Genomic DNA, 25,049 nt, shown 5'->3' with positions numbered 1-25,049 from the left:
GTGAACATAGTGTACTACAAATGCTTATGTTCTCTGAAACATTGCATGACCAGTATTTTGAAAGGACACGTCCTTCAATGTGCATATTAAGGAATTATGTAGCACTTCCACTGCATCTGCACAATATCTCTAAAATTACAAACAAAGAGTCTCAGAGTGACGCTGAAGAACTAGTTCATTTGTTTTTTACTTCTAGGCTGAACTTTTATGATTCGTTATTATCAGGCTGTCCTAAAAACTCTTTGAAACTCCTTCAGTTGATCGAAAATACTGCAGTGAGTAGATGCGGACTAGATAGAGATCTTTTTTAAAAAGTGGTTTGTTACTGATGCATTCTGTAGCAAGCTAGCTTGCTAAAGTAAAAGAAAATGTTAGTCACAGACTGCGTCAGTAACCATGAAAAGTATTGCGTAGACATACCAATAGCCATTTTTAGCGCTGTTCTGTAATTTTGTTAAAATTGGACGTGTTCTGGGAAATTTGGTCTGTTAGGGCGAGGCTGCTTCAGACTCCATTGATCTACTTCGAGCCTGCTGAGGTTAATGAGAGCACTGGCTGATCGGAGCAGGCGGAGTGGCTGAGACTGATTCACCTCTCTGTTTGCTCATTACTAACTGTGTAGAGAAGCTCCTGAAAATACAGATCGAGCCGTAATTAAAACAGAATCGGAGGATGCTCGCTGGAAATTGGATTTCCCCCTCATGAAGTCGGGTGCATATTTAATATCTGATTTCGTCTCTGGGTGGAGTTAATGCGGCGTTGTGTGTGTGTGTGTGATGTACACAGCTGGCTTTTCATTTACTGACGTGCCCTTCAGCTGACCCACAAAGCTCCCTGTGCTTTCTTCAGTTATCACTATATATCTTCTTTAATCGGCTGGCTTCGCTGTTTGCTGGAAACAAATTTATTTAATAATTTATTTATCTGAGAATGAGAGAGGAGAATAAATGAACCGAGACACCTCCTATAGTTACAAATCGCATCAACGTTGAGCGACTTCTCTTTAACAAATTGTGCAGCATGTTACAACTTCCGTAAATAAAAATTAATGTTTCAGCTCGTTGCTTTGAAGTTACTGGAAAAAATACTTCACATTTGGCCTGCTAGAGATTCTTAGCTTTCCGTGAGTGTATCAGCTTATGCAATAGACATTAACAATGAAAACTGGTATAAAACATTAAAATTCATGTACGTAGGGCTCTCTATTCATGACTTTTCTCATCAATATTACATCAACAACTTGCAGTGCGAGTATTGTGTGTCACTCTGCCAGATGCCACGCTTCTCTTTGACCTCATAGTGACATCATCACTATGGGTAAGTGAATATCTTAATGTGCCTGTACTGATCCCTGTGATAATGGAGGCTATAGTCAAACTTGAGGTGAGTGTGAGCAACTCAAATTTAACCTAATTTTTGCATGTTGGATTTGGTCTTCTGTGATGCGCACACATGGCATGTTGTCACTGAGATTGTGTAAGCACTGCTGACTGTGCATACAGCGCAGTATTGACAATATGTTTGGTGCTGTGGATTTGCCAGTCGCACATGTATAAAAGTGCAGTGGCTCAGTCATTTGTCTCCGTGGCGGAGGCTGACTCTAGCTGGTACGGGCCCTGGCACCGCCGATGTGAAGCACCTCCTCTCCCCTCCCTCCACCCTCAAAAGCTCTGATTGTTAAAGGGCAGCATCACTGGACTAGTGTTCTTTGGTTTGACACCATTGTTCAGTCTCCTTTTCTGTCCTCCTTCACCTTGCATTTCCTTTTTCTGACCCACTTTTGTAGTTCCCCCTTTTCTTTTCTTCTCCAGTTGATGAATTAATTACTCGGAAATTTAAAAGCCGCGCTGTTGCTGCTCTAAATGTGCCTGTGTTTATGCAGCCGTATTCATGACCTTCTGCATGCAGCCTCTGAACCAGCTCCCTGTGTATTCTTCATCTTTGTGCGTGAAGAAATTGTGCCTCATTGTGGCCATGAGTTCAGGAGACCACGTCATCTTGTCTCGGTCATCTGGCAGGACAATTACTGAATTTGTGTGTGTGTGTGTGTGTGTGTGTGTGTGTGGTTCTGAGGCTACAAGAGTCCAAAGGGAGGGGATAGATGGGTAACAAAACAGTACAAAGGTACTACTCTTGCTACTGTGTCCCAAATGTCGGACAAGATTATCTAGAGTCTTTACTCTTGGAGAACAGACATGCAGGTTCTGTATGGTAATCCCGATTGAGAGGGGTGTTTCAAGTGTTTTTCTGTAGTGGTCATGATGGGTTTGTATTAAAAAAACAAAATGCACAGCTGATCAAGTGGTCCTTAAGTGCCACTAGAGACACATTTGAATTCATAGTTCACTGCCTGCAATATGTGGTTGTGTGCAGCTCTAATCACTGCCAAATGTTGTTTGTGTAGTGCTTTTTTTATGATCTGCTTTTTTATTGCTTCTCTAAGCTGTTTGCTGAACCTCCTCCATGCAAGACACAAGCACTGTAACTTCCAGAAGTAAATCAAATGCTCTATTCTAATACAGTAGATAATCACACTTTAGATTGGTTTACAGCTCTAGGATTTTTTTTTTCTTATCCTAAATCACCCCCACACACTCCCTGGATACTTTATTATGCACACCTTGGTATTACGCAGTTGGGCCCACTTCTGCCTTATTTATCAGAGATTTTGGTCGATATTGACATGTTGGTGTGGCACAGTGGAGTGGAGTTGCAAAGGCGCTGTGCTGAATTGAAATCTGGTGACTGTGAAGACTATTTGAGTACATTGCCATGTTCAAGAAACCAGTTTGAGATGACTTGAGCTTTATGACATGATGTTTTATACTGCTGGAAGAAACCACCCGAACATTGGTCAGTGTTCTTACAGTGTAACTTTCTCTGTAAACCCTGGAGATGGTTGTGGAAATTGGATGCAAAGTGTGATATTTCAGATTTGTAGTCTATGATCTAAACCAGGGGTGGGGAACTCCAGGCCTCAAGGGTTTTATAGGCGTCCTTGATCCAACACAGCTGATTTAAATGGCTAAATTACCTCCTCAACATGTCTTGAAGTTCTCCAGAGGCTTGGTAATGAACTAGTCAGTTGACCAAGGGTGCTATCTAAAACCTGCAGGACACCGGCCCTTGAGGCCTGGAGTTCCCCACCCCTGATCTAAACTGTGTTGGGAACAGTCTGCTTTATTTTAATGTAAGAAACTGCAGTTATTAGATGTCTTTTTCTCATACAGACTGTCTGAACTACCTGAACTAGAAAAAGCCTTTTGGGGGTAAACCAGGACTTTCTTTTAGATCTAGTTTAAGAAATCCTTACAGCAGGTCTATCTGTCTATCTTCCTATCTATCTAAAGAAAATAGTTCTGCTGTGAGAGAAAGGAGAAAACTGATATCATATTATCAGCACTGGTGATGGCTATATAGGATTCATAACCTTCTGTTCCATTTAGTCTACTGTGGTTATTTTTAGCAACAGATTCTTATAAAAAATACTGAAAATGCTTTCAGGTGCATAAAAACTAGCACTGGTGCTCTTCCACACATAGAGTTCATCTTCATTATGGTGACATTTGGATTTTGAGGTCTTGGGCGCTCGGCAGAGCAGAGTGTTTCAGAGTATGTCGGTCCTGTTTGTTTGAGGTTTGTCTCAGGTTTGTTTTTGGAGTGTAATGTCTCATCTCAAGCCTCAAGCATCCAGCTGGCTTATGAGTCCGGGACATTAGTCATGCTCACTCCCTTGCTGAAATGTGTGTATCTATAAATGTGTTTTGGCCTCTCCATGGGTGAGGAAATGTCCCTGAGCACTATGCTGATGGCATCAACCCATGTTGAGCTGCTCTGTGTGCTGGCTCTCTGTCATACTAGAGACAGCCATTCATAGTGGCTGCCAGGGAAAACCTCATCCTCCACAAACACGTCTGGCATGGCAGATATAGTTCTTTATCAAAACACCAGTCTTCACATGAGTTTACTGCGATTTGAATTTTTAAATGCTACAGCTAAGTGCACACTCAATACACTTTAATTTGGCATGGTTGTTGCCAGATTTATTTTGGTTTGTGAGCTGTATGTGACCAAACATTTAACATGATGTTCAACCTGAGATTATAAGATTTAGTGTTAAGTTTGGTGTTAAATGTGATGGTAACTTTGGATGGCAAAAATGGGCCTAAAGAAGCTAAGCGGCTCTTTTGAGTCTCTTTTAGGACGCAATCATAACTTTAAGCTATAATATAACTTAAACAGTTGAGATATACAGTATAAAAAGTAATAGTTTCACTACAGCTGAAATGAAGGGGAAGTATCTAGAGACAGCGAAAACATTTGTGGAACATGTTAACATTATAGAAAGGCTCGTTTTTAACATTTGCATGTATGACTTTTAGGGACTGCCTCCAGTAAGTGGTTGGTGGTTTAATTCCTGGATGTTTCAGTCTACATCCCAAAGTATCCTTGGGCAAAACACTGAAACCTGAGTTGCTCCCTATGTGTTCACTGGAGTGAAAGACTGTAAGCTATATCTCATGTTGATTTATAATCACTCGAGCTTAACAGCAATGTGCATTGTTTCCCCAGGATGAAGTTCTTTTCCATTTAAAATCACTGTTTCAAGTGAAGTTCGGAGGTCATGAACATGGCTTGGATAATCAGGGAATGGTTCTACTGCTTATCTCTGCTAGGGAAATCTCTGGAAGACTAACGCCCTGAATGCCAGCGGGGGTTACAGAGACAGAGGACGTCTTTTTTTCCCGCTCTTAGCTTGTGGGTGCTTCAGATCCACCATCAATGCAGCAGCAGATAGATTTTTGCCCCTGGGTAGGAGGGTTGGTCCGGGGCCACATAGCGATGGATGTTTTTTCAGAGGAATGCTTCCCGTGCCTCAGTCCCACCACAGTCCTTGTTCTTGTCCCAGATGCTTGGCTGCACATCCTCTTCACACTGAGGAAGAGGAGGAAAAATGAGGAGATTGAGGCCCACTCCCTGCATGCCTTCCTCCTTCTAGATGCTGAAATTTCGCCTCTTGCACGGTGCTGAATTTCTTCATTGAACAGATCAGACAGGCCAGTTGTCTTTACCTCACTACTGAATGTAGATCCTGCAGGAAGCAGAGGTGGTGATGGTAATTGTTCATGTCACAATAATCAGAGATTTCAAAGGTGGGAAGGGACACCTGTAACTTCACCAGCATTACCCGCCCATCTAGGCACTTTTGTCACCTAAATTTTCATCGGGATATCTTGAAGCTGGTGTGGAGAAGTATTAAAGATGACATATCTAAAGATGAAAAGTTTATTTTGAATAAGACGAGCATCTCTTAATGCAAGGAAAATAGCAAAAACCTAGAGTGATATATTTGAAAGAGCATGCACAGCAGTCTGACATTACTCACTGGTTCCTCTGCAGTGGTTTAAGGAGCCCTCGGCAGAAGCATTGATGGTAGGGCTTGAGGAGTTCTCATTATCTCCCGTCTTCAAACCATGAATAAATGCAGTATTTATGAAAAAAAGCCAACATGGTGAAGTGAGCATGCTTTCAGCAGATGCTTGCTTCTCTCCACCCTGCTATACATCATACTGCTGGATATGTCGTGTCGTCTCAGGTGTAGCCACGCAGCTGGATAAAAAGTTTTTAATATAGTCAAAGACTACATGGGGGAGAAACTATGACATGAATTGCTTGATTCTCTTCTCTTCAAACATGAAAAGAAGCACTTTGTTGCTCCAACTTTTCTGTGACTTCAAATCAAACTAGTTGTCAGACTGAGCGGCACAGACAGTTGCAATCAATGGAATTGGCGAGGTGTTTGAAGGATATTTCTTAGGTGTTGATTGAGTCACCGACTCCCGGAAAATGCTATTAAAGGGTAGATTGAATCCTGGAAGAAACAAGTCATTCTGTATTTAGATGAAGAGCCTGGGATTCGCTAAAATGTCAGAGTTCACGCTGTCGCTCAGCCGTCAGTGACCTAGCAGCTGAAACTAGAGGCCTTCAAAGCATTTACCTACAGTTCAGCTTGTTTAGAAGTACTGTGCGAGCTGAACGTAATACTTCTTGACAGCAAGGAATTATCAGTGAACATGTCGCAGAAAAGTTACCGAAAATCTGTGAGAACACAGATATTTGACAAGCTAGCTAACAAGGACATCTTGTCTTCCCAGCTTCATTACCTGGGATTCTGAGCTTGTTCTATTACTTTAATTGCAGTTCCATGGGCCACTGTTGTGCAAGTAGTTATACAGCAGGATAGTGTCCTGTTTCTTCTCCCAATTAAATTTGACAACTTAATATGAATTTGGGGGATTTTAAATCAAAATCTTCTATCTAACGTCCATCTAATTTCACTCTCAGCATGTTTTGTTCGTTGAGCTAAAACCGTGTGTCCAAAGCAATCTGGTAATCTTTCAGAAAGACTCTTTCAGCAGTTTAATTTTTTATAGACAAATGATAATAGGGTGCAAAATAAGCAGTAGACAAAATGAAAGCAGCAGGTCACAATCACAATTGATGGCTTTTTGCCTCGGCTGTTGTTTGATCAAATAGAAGACTAAGGTAGATCAAAAACACAGATGGCAGTCTGCTCCACTGTACGCAGAATGGTAATGGACACAAAACAGCCTTATCTCATAAGAGATCCAATAGAACCACTTAAAGGTGACGATGATCGATCATTGAATGGTAACAATAACATTTTCACAGTTTAGGACTTAAACAAATGGGTTCACGTCACTTTGTCATCTTCTACCCTTCATCATTAGGCAGCTGATGATATGTCTGCATGTTAGGGAGGAGGGGGTGTGTTTGTCCACCAGAGTATGGTTTGTTGAGTGAGTCCAGATTGGCTTCAAATGCCAACATATTGGTTCAGTAATCTCTGAGTCATCAGCATTGATCAACAGCCCCGTCAGTCACCCACATGTGTGCTATCCAGCTGTCATAAGCACACACGGAGTTCACTAATTAAGCTCTTACTCACAAGCATGCAACCTTATTTCTGGTAATATAAGATGAACATGTAGTTAATACTATGCTGGCATGTTATTGCCTGCAGTTACTGCACGTCAGGATATTATTCAGTGTAATTTGTATTTTCTTGGTATTGCGTTAGGTGATGCCAGCACCACTGTGCTGAGGAAAAAAGCAGATGATGGAAATCTAAAAGGCCTCATGGGCAGACCACTAAAAAAAACAAAACAAAAAAAAAGTCTTATTAATTCTGCAGTTTGCTGTGCAATAACTGATACCACAAAACCTGTTGAGCATTTTAATATACTATCCCTGCTTTGTGTGATATATAACATTTTGTTCAAGAGGGAAATCCAAACAACAGAGGGTCTCATTCCCTCACTCGTCTGAAACTCCCGCTGTCGCCATATTTTTTACATGCATGCTCAGTATGTGTTTATATGCTAGGTAGAAAATTTTAGAGTTGGGATGCATTCGCTGGATGTTGGGGAAAGAAAACTCACAGTGAATTAGATGCAAACAGCTCAATATTTCCCTGGCAATTTATACTCGATGGTTACGCTAAAGCCATTTTAACCATCACACGTGGAAGAATTCGCAATACATCGAGTATATTCGATATATCTCCCACCACTACCATTAGGTTTAAAAATGGACAGGGAAAAAAAGAACAAAATGTGAAACTAAGTCAAAAAGCCAATGTATGGCATAAGTGGCTACATCCATCATATATAGCACTACTCCAGCACCCGGGGCTTGTTGTTGCTTATTGCTCATGCCTGTGAGGAAATTTCTTATGGTATCTGGCTCTAACTTTCAGGTCATTGCAATGCTGCAGAATTTGAAGGCCATCAAATGGATCCCTGATGGTATTCTTGTTGTAGATAAGAATCTAAAAACAATCTAAAAATCATTTTTTGTCGTAGTGCAGTATGTATTTGGTGCTTCAAGCAAATGAGATGACTAAGACTTTCCTTTGGAAATGCCACAGATCAATACAGCACCTCAAACACAGAGTTACACTGAGCCTTACTATTGGCTGCATATGTGAACAAACTGTAGTAACAGCACACAGGCTATTGGCCTCACACCAATTTGGTGGTGAAGAACTGGATCAGTGCTAGGACTACAACTTAAAGCAGCCTGTTTTTTTTTTTGTTTTTTTTTGTTTTTTCCTAAGGAAAAAATGAGAGTAATACAGTGAATAGGTTGTTGTGGCAATTTTGGCTTTAATATGAGCTGCATCGTATTTGACTAGACCTTTTTTGCACATTTTATTTATTCGTAAGTATTTCTGTAGCTAATATAAACTCTTTATAAGAGGTCTTTGAACTGGATGTCTCACCTGCCTTAAAGCAAATGTTATGCCTGAAAGATTTTTATTAGATTACAGGGCCTTGCTTTCTCAAAATGGCCTTTTAAAGGATATGGCTTTCTTCAGAGGCTCTCACACCTTTCCTGGCATTAAATTGCAAGGGTATTAGAGGTAACTGGGCAACCTGAAAGTATTGGGATTGAATAAGTGATGAAAAAGCAGCACTGGTAGCAAAATACCTGCATTATTAGATCTGTTTAATAAGGCACTTTAAACGTCATTTTAGAAATGGTGGTGTTTTTTTTTTTTGGTTTTTTTTTTTTTAAAACAGCTTCTTTCTTTCTCTATGGTGATGTGAGACTTTTATTGCAAAACCTTTTGGACAGACACAATCAAAAGCAGTGTGTATAGGCATTTATGTTTTGTCTTTAAAAAGCTGGGTGAGAGGCTGATCATCATTATGTGTCAGTCTGTCTTAAAAGCTGTAAGTAAGAACAAAATGTACCCCTTTCACTTTTTTTCTGAGATCTGAGACGATGTTTGAATGTGAATATACTTTTTTTTTTTTTTAAACTAATAAAGATAAAAGCCTGAAAATTTTCACTGGTCTTTGTTACCATTATAATTAATCAGGATCTGTAATTTGGGACGGATACATCAATAAATGTCTGAGTATTGGCTTGTTAAAATAGGCGGAATAATGGATGATGGAATGACCCATCTTTCAATTGATCTTTAAGTGATTCACGAGATGTAAATCTTCCAGAAGAAAAGAAGATTCATTGGATGTGTTTCTGTAGAAGTAATTCCACCTAAAATTGTGGTAAATCAAAGCTTAACTTCTGCATAGACTAGATCCAAACTTGCTCTATACCCACAGCCAGCAGCCTGGTAGCTCTCGGGTCCTAAATCGGATAAGTGTCACCGTGCATCGGGCTGAAAATCCATACTTATAGGAGTTATTTTAGTGACAGTGGGCCCTTTGTTTATTTGTAATAACTATGCAGCTGTGACAAAAGACCACTGTTTCAGCCAGCATTAGCATGCAGATTCTCTGGTGTAGTGCTACACCATTTCTGTCAGTACAGTGTGCGTATTGTTTTGGACGGAGGAATGCACTGGATGTCCTCTGCTGTGGGAGCTGGCCAGTTTAACGGATAGCTGTCAAAGTGGACGATTCAGAGAGTGTGTGTGGGGGGGGGCAAGGCTCTACAGCAGGGGGGAGGGGGATTGCCCCCCGTAGAGCCGCCCCTGAGTTGAAGCGAAAAAGTGCCACGATGGGAAGATAATCCGTTGCCATTGTCAAGTTTCAGAGTGATTGTTTTAAAACTGCTCTTGTAAAGTGAAATAGTTGAATTATTGCAAAATAAAAATCAAGAGTCTAATTACTTGTGTTTGAGTCAAAACTAGTGATCCCACCTACTACAGCATACAAGTAGAGCCCACAATGTGGTAAGAGCCCCTGAGAAGGGAGTAGTTAACTTACTGAACATCTTTCAGTTACTCATGTCTCATTCACACCTTTTCCAGCTCACTGGTTGGTTTCATTGCAGCTAACATGTAAATTGTATTAGCTCTGTTGGTCTTCGCTGCAGCAGGAAGGCCCTGCTCTCATCAAAAGAAGCCATTGTGCTGCTCTGGGTTTGTTGTGTGCCATGCAGGCCCAAGCCCATAGATGACCCTTGTTGTTTCTCGCGCAGGCCTGAGTGAGGCAGATGCAAACCAGAACAATGGCTGCGTCTCGGAGAAGCCAGCGGTGACTGACTCCACAGACCCCCACCAGTGTTGGAGCCCCGCCAGTACAGCTGACCCTGACGCTGCCACACCACGCCCCCACCTGGTCCGCCTCTTCTCCCGAGATGCCCCGGGCCGAGAGGACAACACCTTCAAAGACCGACCCTCCGAATCGGACGAGCTGCAGACCATCCAGGAGCACAGCGGAGCGGCTTCAGAGTGCGGGTCGGAGAGCCAAGAACAGGACCTAGATTAGGCTAGCTTTTTTTTTCCTCCCCTCCCTTTCCTCTATTTTTTTCTTTTTCCTCCTCTGTCGGCTCTCATTTAAGAGAGACGCAAGAACCCCACATTTGACAAACACAAGCGTAATACCAACTGCTAATACAACCATGGCATCCGCAAGCAGCTCTGCACAGGCCGCCTTCGGCCTGGGTCGGAGGAAGAAGAACCCCGGCCTCCTGGATCAGATTGGAAAGTTCTTTGGAGGGGACAAGAAGAGGAAGGGCAAGGTGAGGAAACCAAGAGATTCAGTCCTTCTTATGTACCTTAGTTTGTTCTGCAGAGTGGCTCCCAGAACCACTTGTTACTTGTGATTCGCTAACACACATTGTTAGAATCTGTTGTCAGATATCTGTCATGTATAATAGTGTTGGTTTTACTGTTGATTTTATGTTAAACCAAAGTCTGACATTGTCATGCGATTCACATTACCTGGCTGATCCTGAATCGACACTGGATAATGACTTTGGGCGGGGGTTATTTTCTTCGTTTTGTTTTTTTGTTTTAATTCTAAAGACGCTGTGATTTTGACCCATTTAAGAATATTTCTTTATTCTGTTTATTTGAATGGTACTGACATTAATAACATTTTCCTCTTCAGTCAGATCTAATATCTCTAGATGTAACGTTATAGTGTTTCACATGTTGCTGTCATTAAGCTTGTTGTTAATTGGAACGTTTGTCAAACTGGAGAACAGCTCAGTTCAGGTACTTTTTGCAATGATGGTGATGATAAGCTGGGAAATTCACCTCCTTGTATGTAAAAAAAATTTTTAAGCTATAATTTGATAAACGAGCCACAGGGAGGTACTTCACTACTGTTTGCACGTTGCCACAGTCTGCTAAGTCACTTTCAAAGTTGAGGATGAAATGATGCTACAACTGATCAAACAAGTAGTACATGTACAGTGTATTAGCATATAAATAAGTATATTAGTGTAGGAGCTTAATATCATCCCAGGTTTGGGAATATACAAGTCTGCATCCTGTTAAGAAAGAACAGGCTTGTCTGGCAGGCGAGCGATTATGAAGCATCTGAGCCTGCGCTGCTTTCTAATAACCATGTACTCCGATGTTGTTGAGATGACCTCCTTTATGAACAGTAGCAAATCTTTAACAGTATTCCTGTGAGGCCCACTTTGTTCAAAAAATTAAGAAAGAGAGAAAGAAAATCCCATTTTAAAACAAAAACAAAAAACAACAACATTTTTTTTATATATGTTGCTATAGTGCCTGCCAATAGTCTGAACATTTGTGATAGCAAATGTTCCATTTATTCTCCTGGCACCAGTCTTGGCAGCGTTGCCACAGCTCAGCCGGCTCCACTCGCTTTCGGTCCATTCAGCGATGCCCTCTGGAGGTGGTGACGAAATAGAAAATTCCAAGCTTCAGCACCTAATCTGGTTTATGAGCGCAGAGAGTTTACCACACAGCGCTGAGTATATCTGCTTGTCTTGATGATGCTACTGCAGCAAGCTGAGCCTGCAATGTAGTTCTCTGAGAAAGAAGGAATGGAAGTGCGCTTGATCTGTATGATCCATCACGAGTCACGTCTACTCACTGTGACAGCTGTCTGAAAACATGATAATAGTTTGAAAGGAATCATATGGTATGGCGAGCTTATTCCTGGGGGCAACAATATCTCTCTGATTGTATGCTTTTTCCTTTTGTAAAGCTCTTCTAACCCCGCAGAGTGCTAATCAGAGTGCTTTGGCACATAATAACTGCAGAGAAATCATTGAACAACATGAAAATATGCATTTTTCCCTTTGCCTTATGCCAGCCATGAAATTGTTTTCAGTGTAAGATTCAGGATAAAATGGGGTTATATATATATATATATATCTATATATATATCACAGTTCTTTTTTTTTTCCCTAGCCTGTTCAGCTGATCAGACATTATTTTACTTTGGAAAATAAATTAAGGGAACGTGTCGACAGAACAAATTATGAAGCGTTCATGTAATGTCAGCTCTTAATTCGCTGCCGTGTTTGTTTGGTTTCTCTCATTTTTGCCGTGGCCATGAAATTGTATCTTGTTTCTCGTATTGATGGCGAGTCTACAAAAGACAAACTATAAATATATATTTATGTGTTCACCGAGGATTTGCCTTCAAATGAACGAGTGCTCACATCTCAAATAAATGATAGGTTGGTCTCACCTCTGTTGCCTCTAGCAAAACAAACAACACAGGAAAAAAAAAAAAAAAACCTGCACTAATTTTTGGCTGCAAACATTTATTTTTCCAGAAAGATTTCCTCTTAAAGACAGATATTTTTGAATCTCAGTATCTAGTCTGTGTGCACAGATTCTCCACAGACGTTCCTGATGCATACTTTGATTTGCGGGCTGCAGTATTAGTAAGACAGATTGTCTCAGTGTTTCTCGTTGGATTGTGAATATGCATGCTTATTTCAGTAGAGTTGAATTGTTTTCATACCGGCAGATGTGGAGTCTATTGCACACTGATCCCTCGTGCTTATTAATGTTCTTTCTGTCTGATTTATTTACATATTTTTCAATCTAAACCTGAGTCGGGGCTTTGAGAAGATATAAAGACCGTCCCCAAGTAGTCTAAAGTTGTGAGAAGACGCCATAAAAAACAAACTCAGGTCTTAGGACACAATACAGCTGCAGTTAATCTGCATCTGAATAGTAACGGGATTTGATTATTTCAAACAGGGATAATGATGTGCTAATTGGATAGAAAATTACGTTTGCATGAGCATTAGCTATTCAAGCAGAAATGAAGACTCATAAAGAACTGAGAATAATTATGAAGTCTTAATTTGCCTCCTAATTTTCTGAATGACATGCATAGTGAGTCATATTCTAGTGCAGGAGTAGTGTCAGGCTTTTTACAGGACTGCTCACAGTTGGAGCCCAATGTTTTGAGGACTCTTAAATGCCAGTGTCTTGGGATGGGGGAGAGGGGCTCTGCGACCCCCTGTCTCATTGCTTTGCTCACCTCAGGTTCTCATGTGATCCATGATCCAGTCTGAGATTTTATTTAAAACAACAGTGGCCCAGCAATAATCCACTGCTGTGTAATGCCTTTGTAATAACTGTATCTGCTGTGACCGGTGATCTGTTCCTAACCTGATCCTGTTTAAGCTTTTTGGATATTTGCTTGATTAAAACTCTTTAACAACATCAGCGCATTGTTTTTGTTTTAACTGTGTTTGGCTCAATGTCTCTTTCTAGTTCTAAGTGCAATAAATTATTTTAACTGCTCTAACAACTGTTCAACTCGTATTTACTGCAGATCAGAGGGGAAATAAGGGTGGAAAAAAATCATGTTAAACTATACTTTTTGGTTGTAAAGGCTGAGCCAGAAGACAAGATACTATATTTAACTGTTCAGTCAGTCATATAAATATGAGGCGTTATTGGAAAGCTGATCTACTTTTTATTTCTACTTGGAGCTAAGTAATGGATAACTGGATTGAATTGTTTGTATGAGTCTGAAGATGAAATTAAAAGATAATACAACAGAGCTGAGTTCAGTGATTACCTAAAGCTGATTGAAAACAGAAGTTTATGTTCAGCACTATAAGACCAAGAAACAAGTCGGCCACTGTGGCACAGTAACTTACTGCAGACTAAAAACAAATGCTGTCTTTTGAGGAGATTTGGGGGGGGGGGGGAATGTACAAGCATTTCAAATGTTTCCTCTGTGTGTTTGGGTTATGCACCACTTAGCAAATATAATCAATCTAATAATGGAAGTGTGTGTGTGGAAAAGCATGAGGTGGGAGGAAGGACTGAAGATGTTTCAATTAAAACAAACAAAAACAAATTGTCTTGTATTGCTATTAATTGGTATTATTGACTATGACTAATGATTATTGAATACAAGTAATTTTGACTTTAAAAATGTGTTTGTTCTGTTTTGGGCTTGTTTGTTTTTTTGTTAGTAGTAGCTACTGTAGCTGGTTTACCTCCAGCTCTTACCTCCGCTAAGTTAAAAAACAAGTGGGTTATAATTTTAAATGTGGTGAAATTATAGTAATACTGATCATTATTGGAATTTAAAATGAATAATAAATGTTCCCCAAAACTTGGAACCACATTCAAATGAATGCTACGCTACTTGCAACTTTGGTTGCTCTAAAACAAGAAAAAAAAAACTGCATAGGCTGCACGGAGTACTAAGTGATAACCACAGTGGGTTGACAATTTAAAAAGAAAATACAATTTGTAAGTTACAAATTACAAATAACCAAATATTAACTTTATTGTTGATATGGTTAGTTTTGATATGGTAACCAGTTATCTTGTAAGGTGCCAGTCACATTTATAATTTCATAGGTAAAAAGAGACAGTCTATTATAGAATATTTGTAAGTCTTATTAAAGGCAGGATAGGCAATAATGACAAAACGTAAAGAAGTAATGAAGCTCTTGACAAGTGACCACTTTATTGCAGGATTAAGCTAGGTTTGCTGCTAGCTAACGGGCTAACATCGACCTGCTTCTGCTGCATAAATGGCTGCCTTGCTTAGTCACTACAAAACCGGTAAGGGGGAGCCAAAATTGCATGGTTGTAGACTGGTGAAGAGGCTACAAAAGAGATGAAAATTTACGGTTGAATTTACATAATGTTAGCCCAGCTAACAAAACTGAAAACTCGAGTAAACAGTTGTTGTAGTCCTCAAACTGTCATGGTAGTCTTTGTGCTAAGCTAGTAGTCTCTTAACTACATCGCCATAGTTAGCATGAATTAGAGCTCTGAAGACTCGACAAATAAACATGAGTATATTTGACAAATGTCAAACTATTTCATTAAAACAATAATGGCAGCTCAGTCCAGTCTCAATTAAGGAATGGAAATAGAAAAACATGTAGGTATTTAACATGAAAAGTGGCTGGCACAAAGAGCTAAAATCTCAAGGAACTTTAGCAGGCACTTAAATGAAAGCAGCACACAAATCCAAAAAAACTCCGTCACACCTGCTTGCTTGATGTCGTTTCTCTTCAGACATAAAGCTATCAGTGATTGCAACCGCCCTCTCTTTCAGATGCCAATTAAGTTTAAAAAGTAGTTCCAGAAGCTGAACAGAACCACTGCAGGAACTTGGTTTTAATGCCTCCATATCATTTGCTCAAGAGTCGAATGGCTCCATTAACAGCAGGAGAGGCACTAATGGACGACCCCGCCCCCTGTTTTTTTTTTTTTTTTTTTTTTTTTTGTCTTCTCAAAACTAATGTGTAATATTCATTTGAAATGTAGATGAAGCACTCACAGGAGCAGTTACAGAAGTTATTATGCACATGTTTCACCAAATGATAAAGAAAATGGAAGAGAGCAAAACAGAGAAAACAAAAGGAAAAGGATTTACTCTCCTCAAAGGGGGCAACTGACAGAAAATGAGGATATAGCAACAAAAATCCTGCCAATTTTTACTTTTTCTTCTCCTCTCAGTCACCGAGATCACTCGAATTCCTCAACTTTTTTCATTCACACCTCCACTCACACATAAGCATTAAAGGGTCAGCACTGAAGCAGCAGAGAGCACACAAAGACATCACTGAGGAAATGCAAGAAAAAAACAGGGCGTCCCTGTTTCTGGGAAGTTTTTATTGTAATTTTACATTTTTTCTTTCTTTTTCTTTTTTTTTTCTTTTTTTTTTTTTTTTTTTTTTTTTTTTAAACAAAACCCATTAAAGTTAGTGTGTGTGACACCAGATGGCTCTCAGATTGCGTAATGGTGTTGGCAGTAAAGTTTTCCCCCTTTGGTTACCTTAAGGTTCTTTGATGTGAGGTAATGGATGTGAATCCTCCTCTCCCACACACACACACACACACATACAGAGGTTTTCCTGTTACATTAGTAGGGTCACTGAAACTGATCAACGCACTAACATTAGCACACAGTGAGTAGGTGGAAATGAATTTTGTTCCTTTTTCTCTGGGTTGCTGCTTATTGCCGCTATTTGTGTTAGTTTTATGCATTTCACCTGCCACCTTTTTGTGTCCCCGTGATGTTTCCATCAGTTAAATATTTTAAATGCACCACAGTTCTCACACAGGCATAAAAAGTCACCTCGATGTACCCTTTAAAGCATGACTTTAAAGCAATTAGCTGCATTTAATTCTACTTTGGGATGATAATTACTCTTTATTTTTGACATCAACCCTTTGACAGGAGAACACAGACAACTCCAACAGCTCATTTGTACCATTTTTGTTTTGAATAGCTTGTGGCTAGAGGTTTTGCCCCTAAAGGTTATGAGGTGACGTGCAACGATTTTGCACAATGATATCATCAGCCACTTCTGAATACACCACGACTTTCAGGAGTGAAGACATTCACACCTTGATGCAGCAGCACTGTCCATTATGAAACACTCTAAAATTAAAACTAAAATTAGTCATGTTTCAGGTAGTTAACACCATATGTGACATTATTTTCAATTGGCTAAATTAGAGATTCATGAAATCCCAACCTTGCTGACATTTACTATTAGCGACACTGAGTAAAGGTCAGTGAAGCCATATTACTGTTATGCTTCCTTCCCTTTTTTTTCCAGGGCTCTTTCCGAGGCGCTCTCTCCCCGGGCCCTCAGAAAGCTTCTGCAACTTCCCCACGTAAGCGCGGGGCCGAGAACGCCGTGGTCCATTTCTTCCGCACGATTGTGAGTAATCCCTAAAGTGAACTGTACCTTAGAAACACTCATATCCTCTCACACCAGACATTTCACATTGAGTCAGACATGTTTTTTGTCAGCGTGGGCTTTTCTTCCATTGTTATTCAGTATTTGTGTCTTTACTCTCCTATTACTTCCTTTGGTCTCTAACTAAAAGCCTTTTCCGCCTGCGTCGTGAAGAATGAGTCAAATAACGTTGAGTCAAACAAAGTTGAGTCCTTGCAGCGATTTGATGACACTGCAGAAGTGGTGGTGTTGAAAATGTCATGAGAAAACCCCGCTTTGATTTAGGGACTTGTATGATACAGAAAGTAAATCAAGATAATCGCCTAAAAGTAATCAAAGTAATCGCCTTTAATAGAAGTTCTTGCAGTTAACAGTCTTTGCACCCCATTGTGGGACTTATCGAACAGTGCCAGCTGCTGGTTGGTGGACCAGATTGTGCGTTTAGCATCTCGCGACATAAAGTGCCAATTCTTATTGGCTATTCGCCTTTTTATCAATTATGGCATTTTGTAGTCACAAGATCTGTTTATTTAATTGGAACCGTCTCATTTGCTGAGGTCGACGTTAATATGCTCGCCGTTATACGTGATGAACGATTCAAGTGGCGGGAACAGGCCACCGCTCTGTGAAAACCTTCTTACCTTCTGTCATTAACTCTTCTTCAGGTGTCCCCTGCCCCTCCCAAGTCTAGGGTGAGTCTTTCTTACTTTGTTAAAAGGATTCTGCATTTATGTTTGATTCGAAATGACAGCTGCGATAGGCTACAGACCCTAACGTGCATAAGCAGTTAAGAGGATGGATGGTGTATCTTTATGGTGTATCATAAGGTCTAAAGACACTGAATAAAGGTACATTTTTTAAAAATGTAATATTTTATTTATTGTTTTCTAATAGAATCAGTTTCAGGTAGTAAAGGTCAACTCGTTGAGCATCAGTTGAAACAGTAAATACAGATGAGATGTGTAAATGTGCAGAAACAGCCTTGGGGAACATATATGTGCAGCTTTATGCTTTGTGGGCAATGCTTTCCTTGCTAAATGTCACTAAATTTGTGCTCTTTTCGATGTGAGCATCTGCCTTGCTCCTCCTTCCTCTACCTCCCTTTGCACCTCCTGTGCACCTGCCTTCCCCTCTGTGACCCTGTGACTCCCCTCCTTCCCTCTGGATGGACTCTCCTACCTGCCTCCTCTCCTTCCCATCCCGCCTTTGCACTGAGTAAGACACCCTTTTTTTGCTATTTGTCTCCTCTCTCTCCTATCTCTTGTCTTTGTCTTTCGCTTCTCTACACACCCAGTGGAGAGGACTAGCAGCCAAGATAGGCCTGGTAGGTGGTTTAAAACACACAAAAAAATCCAAATGGAGGTATCATGCCTAATTAAACTTGAAGGAAGCTGAGTTCATCTTCTCAAACTGCCTTCAGCATGATGCCTGTGGCTCTCTTTCCATTTACTCTCCATCATCCACTTAAGCCTTCATAATCTGTCCATACATCAGCGATAATGCCCTCATTTCCTTCCTTGACTTAAGTCCATTTTCAAAGTATATCAGTTCCATTTGGTGACCTCGCAGCCCGACTCATCCACATCATGTGCGCATATTGTGCATCCATGATAACACAGGCCTACTCCTCTTCATCATCCTTGTTGCATTTCCGAAATTACTTTGAGAACGACTGAAGCGAGGCCGCCTTCTGCTTCATTTGGCAAGCATTTAATTTAATGTCTCCATCATGTATGTGAAGCAGCAGCAGGATGACTGTGGGTAAAAGTGAAAAAGCAGACTTGCTTAGGGGCTGTGCAGAAATTACTGGCAAGGGAGAGAATGAAGTTGTTCTTTGGACCCGAGGTAGACGAGTATTCAAATTTGTTTAAATAGTTATTTATTACACAAGTATACTCACCAGCTACATTATTAGGCACACCTAAAACTGGTTCAGGCTTGTGATGGTCTAATGATGTGAGGAATATTTTCTTGGTGCATTTTGGGCCCTTTAGTACCAACTGGGCATTGTTTAAACCAGGGGTCTCGAACCAGGCCTCGCTGGCTTGTGTCCTGCAGGTTTTAGATGTGTCCTTGATCCAACAGAGCTGATTTAAATGGCTGAATTACCTCCTCAACATGTCCTGAAGTTCTCTAGAGGCCTGATAATGAACTAATCATTTGATTCAGGTGTGCTGACATCTAAAACCTGCAGCCCACCAGCCTTCAAGGCCTGGTGTTCGAGACCCCTGGTTTAAACACCACAAACTGCCTGACTATTGGTAGCAAGGTGCACCTAATAAAGTGCTTAATTACACTTTTAGAAAAAGCCTTTGTTTTTGTTTTTATCATGTGTCAAGTGTCATAAGGGTGGTACATGAATAAAGGCAATGGAGTAAAAGGATTTGAATGTGTTGCGAGGACAGCCTAATTTAAGCTCAGCTCCCTGCTGTAATTTTCAGACGGTCCCTAACTGCTTTTCTCAGAGCAGTCCTCAGTATGTTGGGTTGATTACATTTTTACACCTACTTGAAAAGAATGTCCAAGGACTTTCATCCTAGTGTCTGAAATATTACCAGAATGAAACACTGATTATGCTGATTAACAATCAGCACTTGGGGTGTTTTTAAAAGGCACACCGATCCATCAATGCAGGGCAGTTTTAAATGTCAACACCTATGATAATACGAATGGTCCTCTTCTATTTATCAAACAGAAGAAATGACATTCAAATAATCAGCAAAAACTGGATATGCTGCTTGATGGTTTTATGCATAATTCAAATATTTGGATGAAAACCTCACCAGCGGATTGCAGCATATTCTGCAAACATTTACACAATTTTTGGAAAGCACACCAATCTGTCACGAAGAAAACCATCCCTTGTAACTCTGAATTTATCATTGTCATATGCTGGGCTGGAAATTTCTTCAGGGCTCTCTATCAGAGGATTAAGAGATGGCTGAGCTTTCTGCAGAGTCCTTTAACACACTTTAATTCTTCCCTCCCACTGCCAGGGCCCCCAGAAGTCACAGTCTGCTAAAGGCAAGAAGGCCAGTGCAGGGGACGGCAAAGGCACCCTGACTAGGATCTTCAAAATGGTAAAAAAATAAATAAAATCACACTGCTTTCTCTGTTTCTTCATGCTGATTTTCTTCACTAGTAATGCAAACAGAAAATGATTCTCCCTAATCCCTCTCCGTGCCTTGTCTTCTTCTTTGCCACAGTGATAATATCAGCAGCAGAGTGAGTAACCGATACTTGGTGGAGGGATACTTGAGTTTGAGTCGCTGCTCGTTTGTTCAGCATTGATATGCTTAGAAGCCATTGTAATGTCATTGCTAAAGCAGGCAGCAGCAGAATAATAAGAGGCTTTTAGACACAAAATTGTTCATCGTGCACGCTACAAGCTTTACGCCAGCGCTGATATAATCATGCAGAAGATCCACTTTTGATGAGGGTTCGCTGGGACTATTTCTAATGCTTATAATATAACCCCTTTTTTATGCTGTTACAAAATAAGGTCTGGCATTAATCATGTGACAAGCAATACAGTGTTTAGTTTAGTTTAGTCCTTTTTTTGTGTTCGGGAATGTATTAACTGGCACAAAAAACACATTAGCAGCCAAAATATAGGAGCTGCTGATCTCCCGCTGCCTCCATCTGTTAATGTGTTTTATTGTGTGATTCTCTGGTGTTTAAGACGCAGGTAATTTACAAACAGATGAGAGAACTGATGCAAAAATAATAAAGAAGCTGAGAAAATTTTAATGAATGTCACATAGACAGACAGCAATAATGTTCCAAGTCTGTACTAATGCGTATCCCATAGATTAGCACTGGCTGATTGCATGTTTCTGTTATGTTAAAAAAAAATTTATATTCACCATCATTTATATTTTCACCATCAGCTTCACATTGCTGCCTTCACGGCCCCTCCAGAGCAGTTCCTAATAACCAGATTTGTTTTGGTGCGTCTTGAAGAGGAGTGTGAGTCTTCATGCTCTGCTAGTTATTTCCTGACAGGATTTAATTAGCCAGCCACTCTGACTGTACCTGAGATTGTTATTTAGCTTAGCGATTACTGCTAGTAGAGAGATATTCAAATTTCCCCTGGGCAGCATGTCTGTAGTGCTAAATTGTTGTCAGTGAGCTACAAGAGTGTAAACGCACTCCTGGGACGCTCCATTTGAATCTTCCTAATAAGGCTGATTAGTGTTGACTTAGTGCTGTCACAGTAGCATTTCTACACATAAATGTCAGCAAGGCCCAAATGGAAGTAAGATATTTTTTTAAGTCCGAACACCATCGCTCCCTTTCGGGACAGATATCGAGTTTCATGTGAAATGGCTAGAGCAGTCAGCAGCCGCTGTTTTATGAATAAAAAGCCTTGTACATTGCAGGATTATCTCCTACTGCAGTCTGTAAAGATTTGTCTCATTTGAATAATCTTTATGCCTTTTGCTCTGCTTGCTTTTTCTGGCAGAGTAGCAGGCACGAACAAGAACAAGCGAGACAGGAAAAAAAATAAAAAATTCAATAAAGTCTGTAAGTCTGGACTCTTTTTGGGATGAAAATCAATGGGTGACTGGAAATCTTTGCTTTGAAGATGACAAAGCAAATGTATTTGCAACTGGCCAACGATCTTCAACCTATCCTGCTCTCATGTTTCCTCTGTGCTGGATGAGCCCCAGCTTTTACAAACTCTGACTACATTTCTGATACCTTTCACAGACTTTTTCCCTATTTTTGTTTCATTTTCTTACAATTCTGTTTGGCGTTCACATTTTTTTTTTTACTTTGTGTCATTTTAAAACTCACATCTGTCACTTGCATAATCACTTTTACTTCAGAATCAGAAGCTTTGCCATATTGCACAACATTGCTTAAATATATTAGATTCTGACACACTTTCTCATAATTCTAAATCCTTTTTTTTTTTTTTTTATGGAAACAGTATCTCTGTGAAGGTTCTCAGTCATCCAGGTCATCGTAGTCTAAGGAGCGTCTGGACTTCTTTAAGTTGCTTGAAGACGTTTCACCTCTAATCCGAGAAGCTTCTTCAGTTCTAAGGTCAAATGGTGGAGAGTCCCAGATTTAAACCCAGTGGGAGTTTCCCCCCACAGAGGGACAAAAGGACCCCCTGATGATCCTCTACGTAATCACATGAGCCAAGGCATGAAAACGGGTGTGGGTCACAATCAGCCAGGGTTTCAGGTGAGCTCATTATGAAACCTGGCCCCACCCTATCATGTGATTTCCTGAGGTCAGATAGCCCAGGGTGTGAGTGGGCGTTAAGGCGTCTGGGAAGGGATCTCAAAACTGGATTATAGATGGCAGACAGTTGGTGTTGTAAACCACCGCCTCTGTTCAAAGATGGTCGCTCACAGTGGACATAAATGGCTTATTTCACTCCTCCTTCAAACCATCTGTCCTCTCTGTCCAAAATGTGAACATTGGCATCCTCGAAAGAGTGACCTTTGTCCTGTAGGTGCAGATGGACTGCTGAGTCTTGTCCTGTGGAGGTGGCTCTTCTATGTTGTGCCATGCGCTTGTGAAGTGGCTGTTTGGGCTCTCCAATGTAGAGGTCTGAGCATTCCTCGCTGCACTGTACAGCATACACCACATTGTTACGTTTGTGTTTTGGAGTTTTGTCTTTCGGATGAACCAGTTTTTGTCTGAGTGTGTTGCTGGGTCTGAAATACACTGAGCTTAAATCTGGGACTCTCCACCATTTGACCCTAGAACTGAAGAAGCTTCTCGGATGAGAGGTGAAACGCTTTTCTTTCCAAGCTCCTTAGACCATGGAAACAGTTGCATATCTCAGCTACATTGTTATATAAATGCATTTATATAAAAAATGAATTGAAACTGGCCAGAGGAGGTGGTTAGTTTGTCATATTACTCATTACACTGACCTAAATTTACTGCTCTTGTATTGAAGTTTGTTTTCCAGATGCAGGTGGGTGACACATTGGTCTTAACACATTGCTTATGACTTTAACTTTAGCTAATAAGATTTTCAAGCAAATGTTAAGGTCATTGTTCAGTTTGAGAACGTATGGGAGATAAAAAGCCTGAAGGTTGGTTAATTCATCAATGTGTGTCAATTTCAGGCTTAATGGGAAAGCTGATGAAATCATGTATTCAAAAGAGAAACAGCAACTTATCTGGGCAGCTTATCTTTTCACAAGGCTGATGGTTTATAATGACCGTCATTCACAGTGAAGGCTGTTTTTTTCATTCAGAAGTTATTAGCTGAATGATCTATTCGTGGATTTGTCTGCAAAGTGCTTAAGTGAATACTGTAATTACACTCTGTGCAAAATGACCGGAGGGCTCTCTTTTAGTGCTGAAGCCGACATGTCATGTGCACATTTTCATCATGTGTCTTGTCTTATGCAGGGAAGCAGGAGTGCTTCTCCAGCCAAACGCTGAGGTCCATCTGTACAGCCCCTTCCAACAGCACGACGGAAGACGTTCAAGAGCACGGGGGGGTGTTTAAAAAAAAAAAAAAAAAAAGAGAGGAAGAAAACGAGGAAATCTTAGTCATCCCTTAGACTCACCTTCCCTTCCACCTCTGTTAACACTGTAATGCTCACTAAATCCCTCATTTCTTTCCACCCCCCCCCCCGCCCCAAACACTCTTTTGGCTGGTAGATAGCGACACAATCTGTCTCCTCCCTCCTTTCCCTGCATTGCATTGTGCTAAGTCTATGCAGTCATCATCACCGGTGTGAACCGTTTGCTGAAGTTGATCCCGAAGCCGCTCACATGTGCAGCCTGAACGCCCCCACCCCTCTATATTTACGTGTATTTGGGTTTCTGTGGATGTCTCCATGTATTTCTTTCTAACACAAGGTGGCTAAAACTGAAGCAGACCCGGAGAGCTGAAGGTTAGGGCCGGTGCAAGTCCGGGTGAAAAGACCGGGTGACTTCTGTTTTAGAAAAGAGCGGTTTTCTGTCTCGTCACGCTGTCTACGTCACTTAAGTTAAGCGTCCTGTCCTACATGTACGTTGATCTGCGTTTGTCATCATAGGACCTAAGGCTGAATCTGGAGTTTTGTTGTAAAAGTTTCTAAATTTTCTAAATTGAGTTTCTCCTGTAGTCTCTTTCAGTCTATGAGATAATGACTAATCTACCTGTCCACACATAACAGTGCAGTTTTCCACCTTTTTTAAAACCTTGAATCTGAATCACGATGCCACATTCAGACCTTTCTTCAGTGCTTTAGTGTACTGTAAGTCTCCTCATCTCATTGCTTCTGTCTCCTGTTTGGCACAGATACTGTAAACTGAATTCATTAAAAAATAAAGCTCAACAATAAGTGCCTTTCCTCCTGACTACCAAATACAATGTGCTGTTTTTCCTTCATGTGGATAATAAAAAACACACAATTTCAAAAAGGTGCTCTGTAACTAACTTTGTAATGACACATTATGAGGTGTTTTTGTTCTTTTTGACAATTTGTGAGTTTTCTGTAAAAAAACAAACAAGAAAAAGAAGAAGTTTTGTGCTGTTCCATCCATCTTCCAAAAGCAGCCACGTGTGATCTGCAGCATCCCCACCCGCCCCCTGTTTGCTTGAGCCTTCTGAGAGCTGTGTTGTTTTTCTTTGTTCTGAAAGGACCCTGAGAATGAATGTAAACTTCCTCCTCATTACTGTATGTGTAATAAAACACGACCTGCCACTTAACTGAGAATAAAACATTTAAAAAATATATATATATCTATATATATATAAATATATAAAACCAGCTCTACTGACTGCAGTGTGTCTTTTTGTCTAGAGCAGCAAATGATGTATCTTTTAAAAAAACAAAACAACAAAAAACAGTGAAACAAAGTGATATAACAAGGTCACACCAAACAAAGACATGCCAGTCTTTTTTTTCCCATTAAGCCTAAATTCGTGATTCACTCGGTAATCACTATTTGGGCCAAGCTTTCCGAGCTCATGACCGGAGCAGATGGAGTACCTGCTCGCTATTCTAGCACATGTGTAATCACACAGAGTATATGCAGTTTCATGTCATGCTGAAATTACTGAAGTACAAAAGCTTGCTGGAGCATTGAAAGTATGAATGCATTTCCCCCAAGAGGATACATGTGAAATTCTTTTT

General features: G+C 40.5%; 2 protein-coding genes across 4 annotated transcripts in view; both read left to right on the top strand.

Annotated features, from left to right (window-relative positions):
• The window catches only part of LOC309717139 (myelin basic protein-like), a gene marked incomplete at its 3' end in the record, with an annotated part of 54,521 nt that extends 44,256 nt beyond the window's left edge, over positions 1-10,265 (top strand). The window contains exon 4 of the mRNA XM_082551454.1: positions 9,976-10,265. Coding sequence (XP_082407580.1) covers positions 9,976-10,265 — 290 coding nt within the window. The remainder of the gene's footprint in view (positions 1-9,975) is intronic.
• A 132-nt stretch (positions 10,266-10,397) lies between these two features.
• Positions 10,398-24,684, top strand: LOC309717140 (myelin basic protein-like). Of its 3 annotated transcripts, XM_082551456.1 has the most exons (7): positions 10,398-10,518; positions 16,825-16,929; positions 17,613-17,639; positions 18,242-18,271; positions 19,944-20,027; positions 20,154-20,172; positions 23,332-24,684. In XM_082551456.1, exons 1-6 carry the CDS (start codon positions 10,399-10,401, stop codon positions 20,154-20,156), a joined length of 369 nt encoding a protein of 122 aa, XP_082407582.1. In that variant the 5' UTR covers position 10,398; the 3' UTR covers positions 20,157-20,172; positions 23,332-24,684. The 3 variants fall into 3 exon arrangements, with proteins under 3 accessions (XP_082407582.1, XP_082407581.1, XP_082407583.1); XM_082551455.1 differs by lacking the exon at positions 20,154-20,172; XM_082551457.1 differs by lacking the exons at positions 17,613-17,639; positions 18,242-18,271; positions 20,154-20,172.
• The last annotated feature ends 365 nt before the right edge of the window (positions 24,685-25,049 follow it).

The sequence above is a fragment of the Aulonocara stuartgranti genome, assembly GCF_965226115.1.
Source record: "Aulonocara stuartgranti genome assembly, chromosome: 11".
Lineage (NCBI taxonomy): Eukaryota > Metazoa > Chordata > Actinopteri > Cichliformes > Cichlidae > Aulonocara > Aulonocara stuartgranti.
This window is presented reverse-complemented; position numbering and strand designations above follow the sequence as displayed.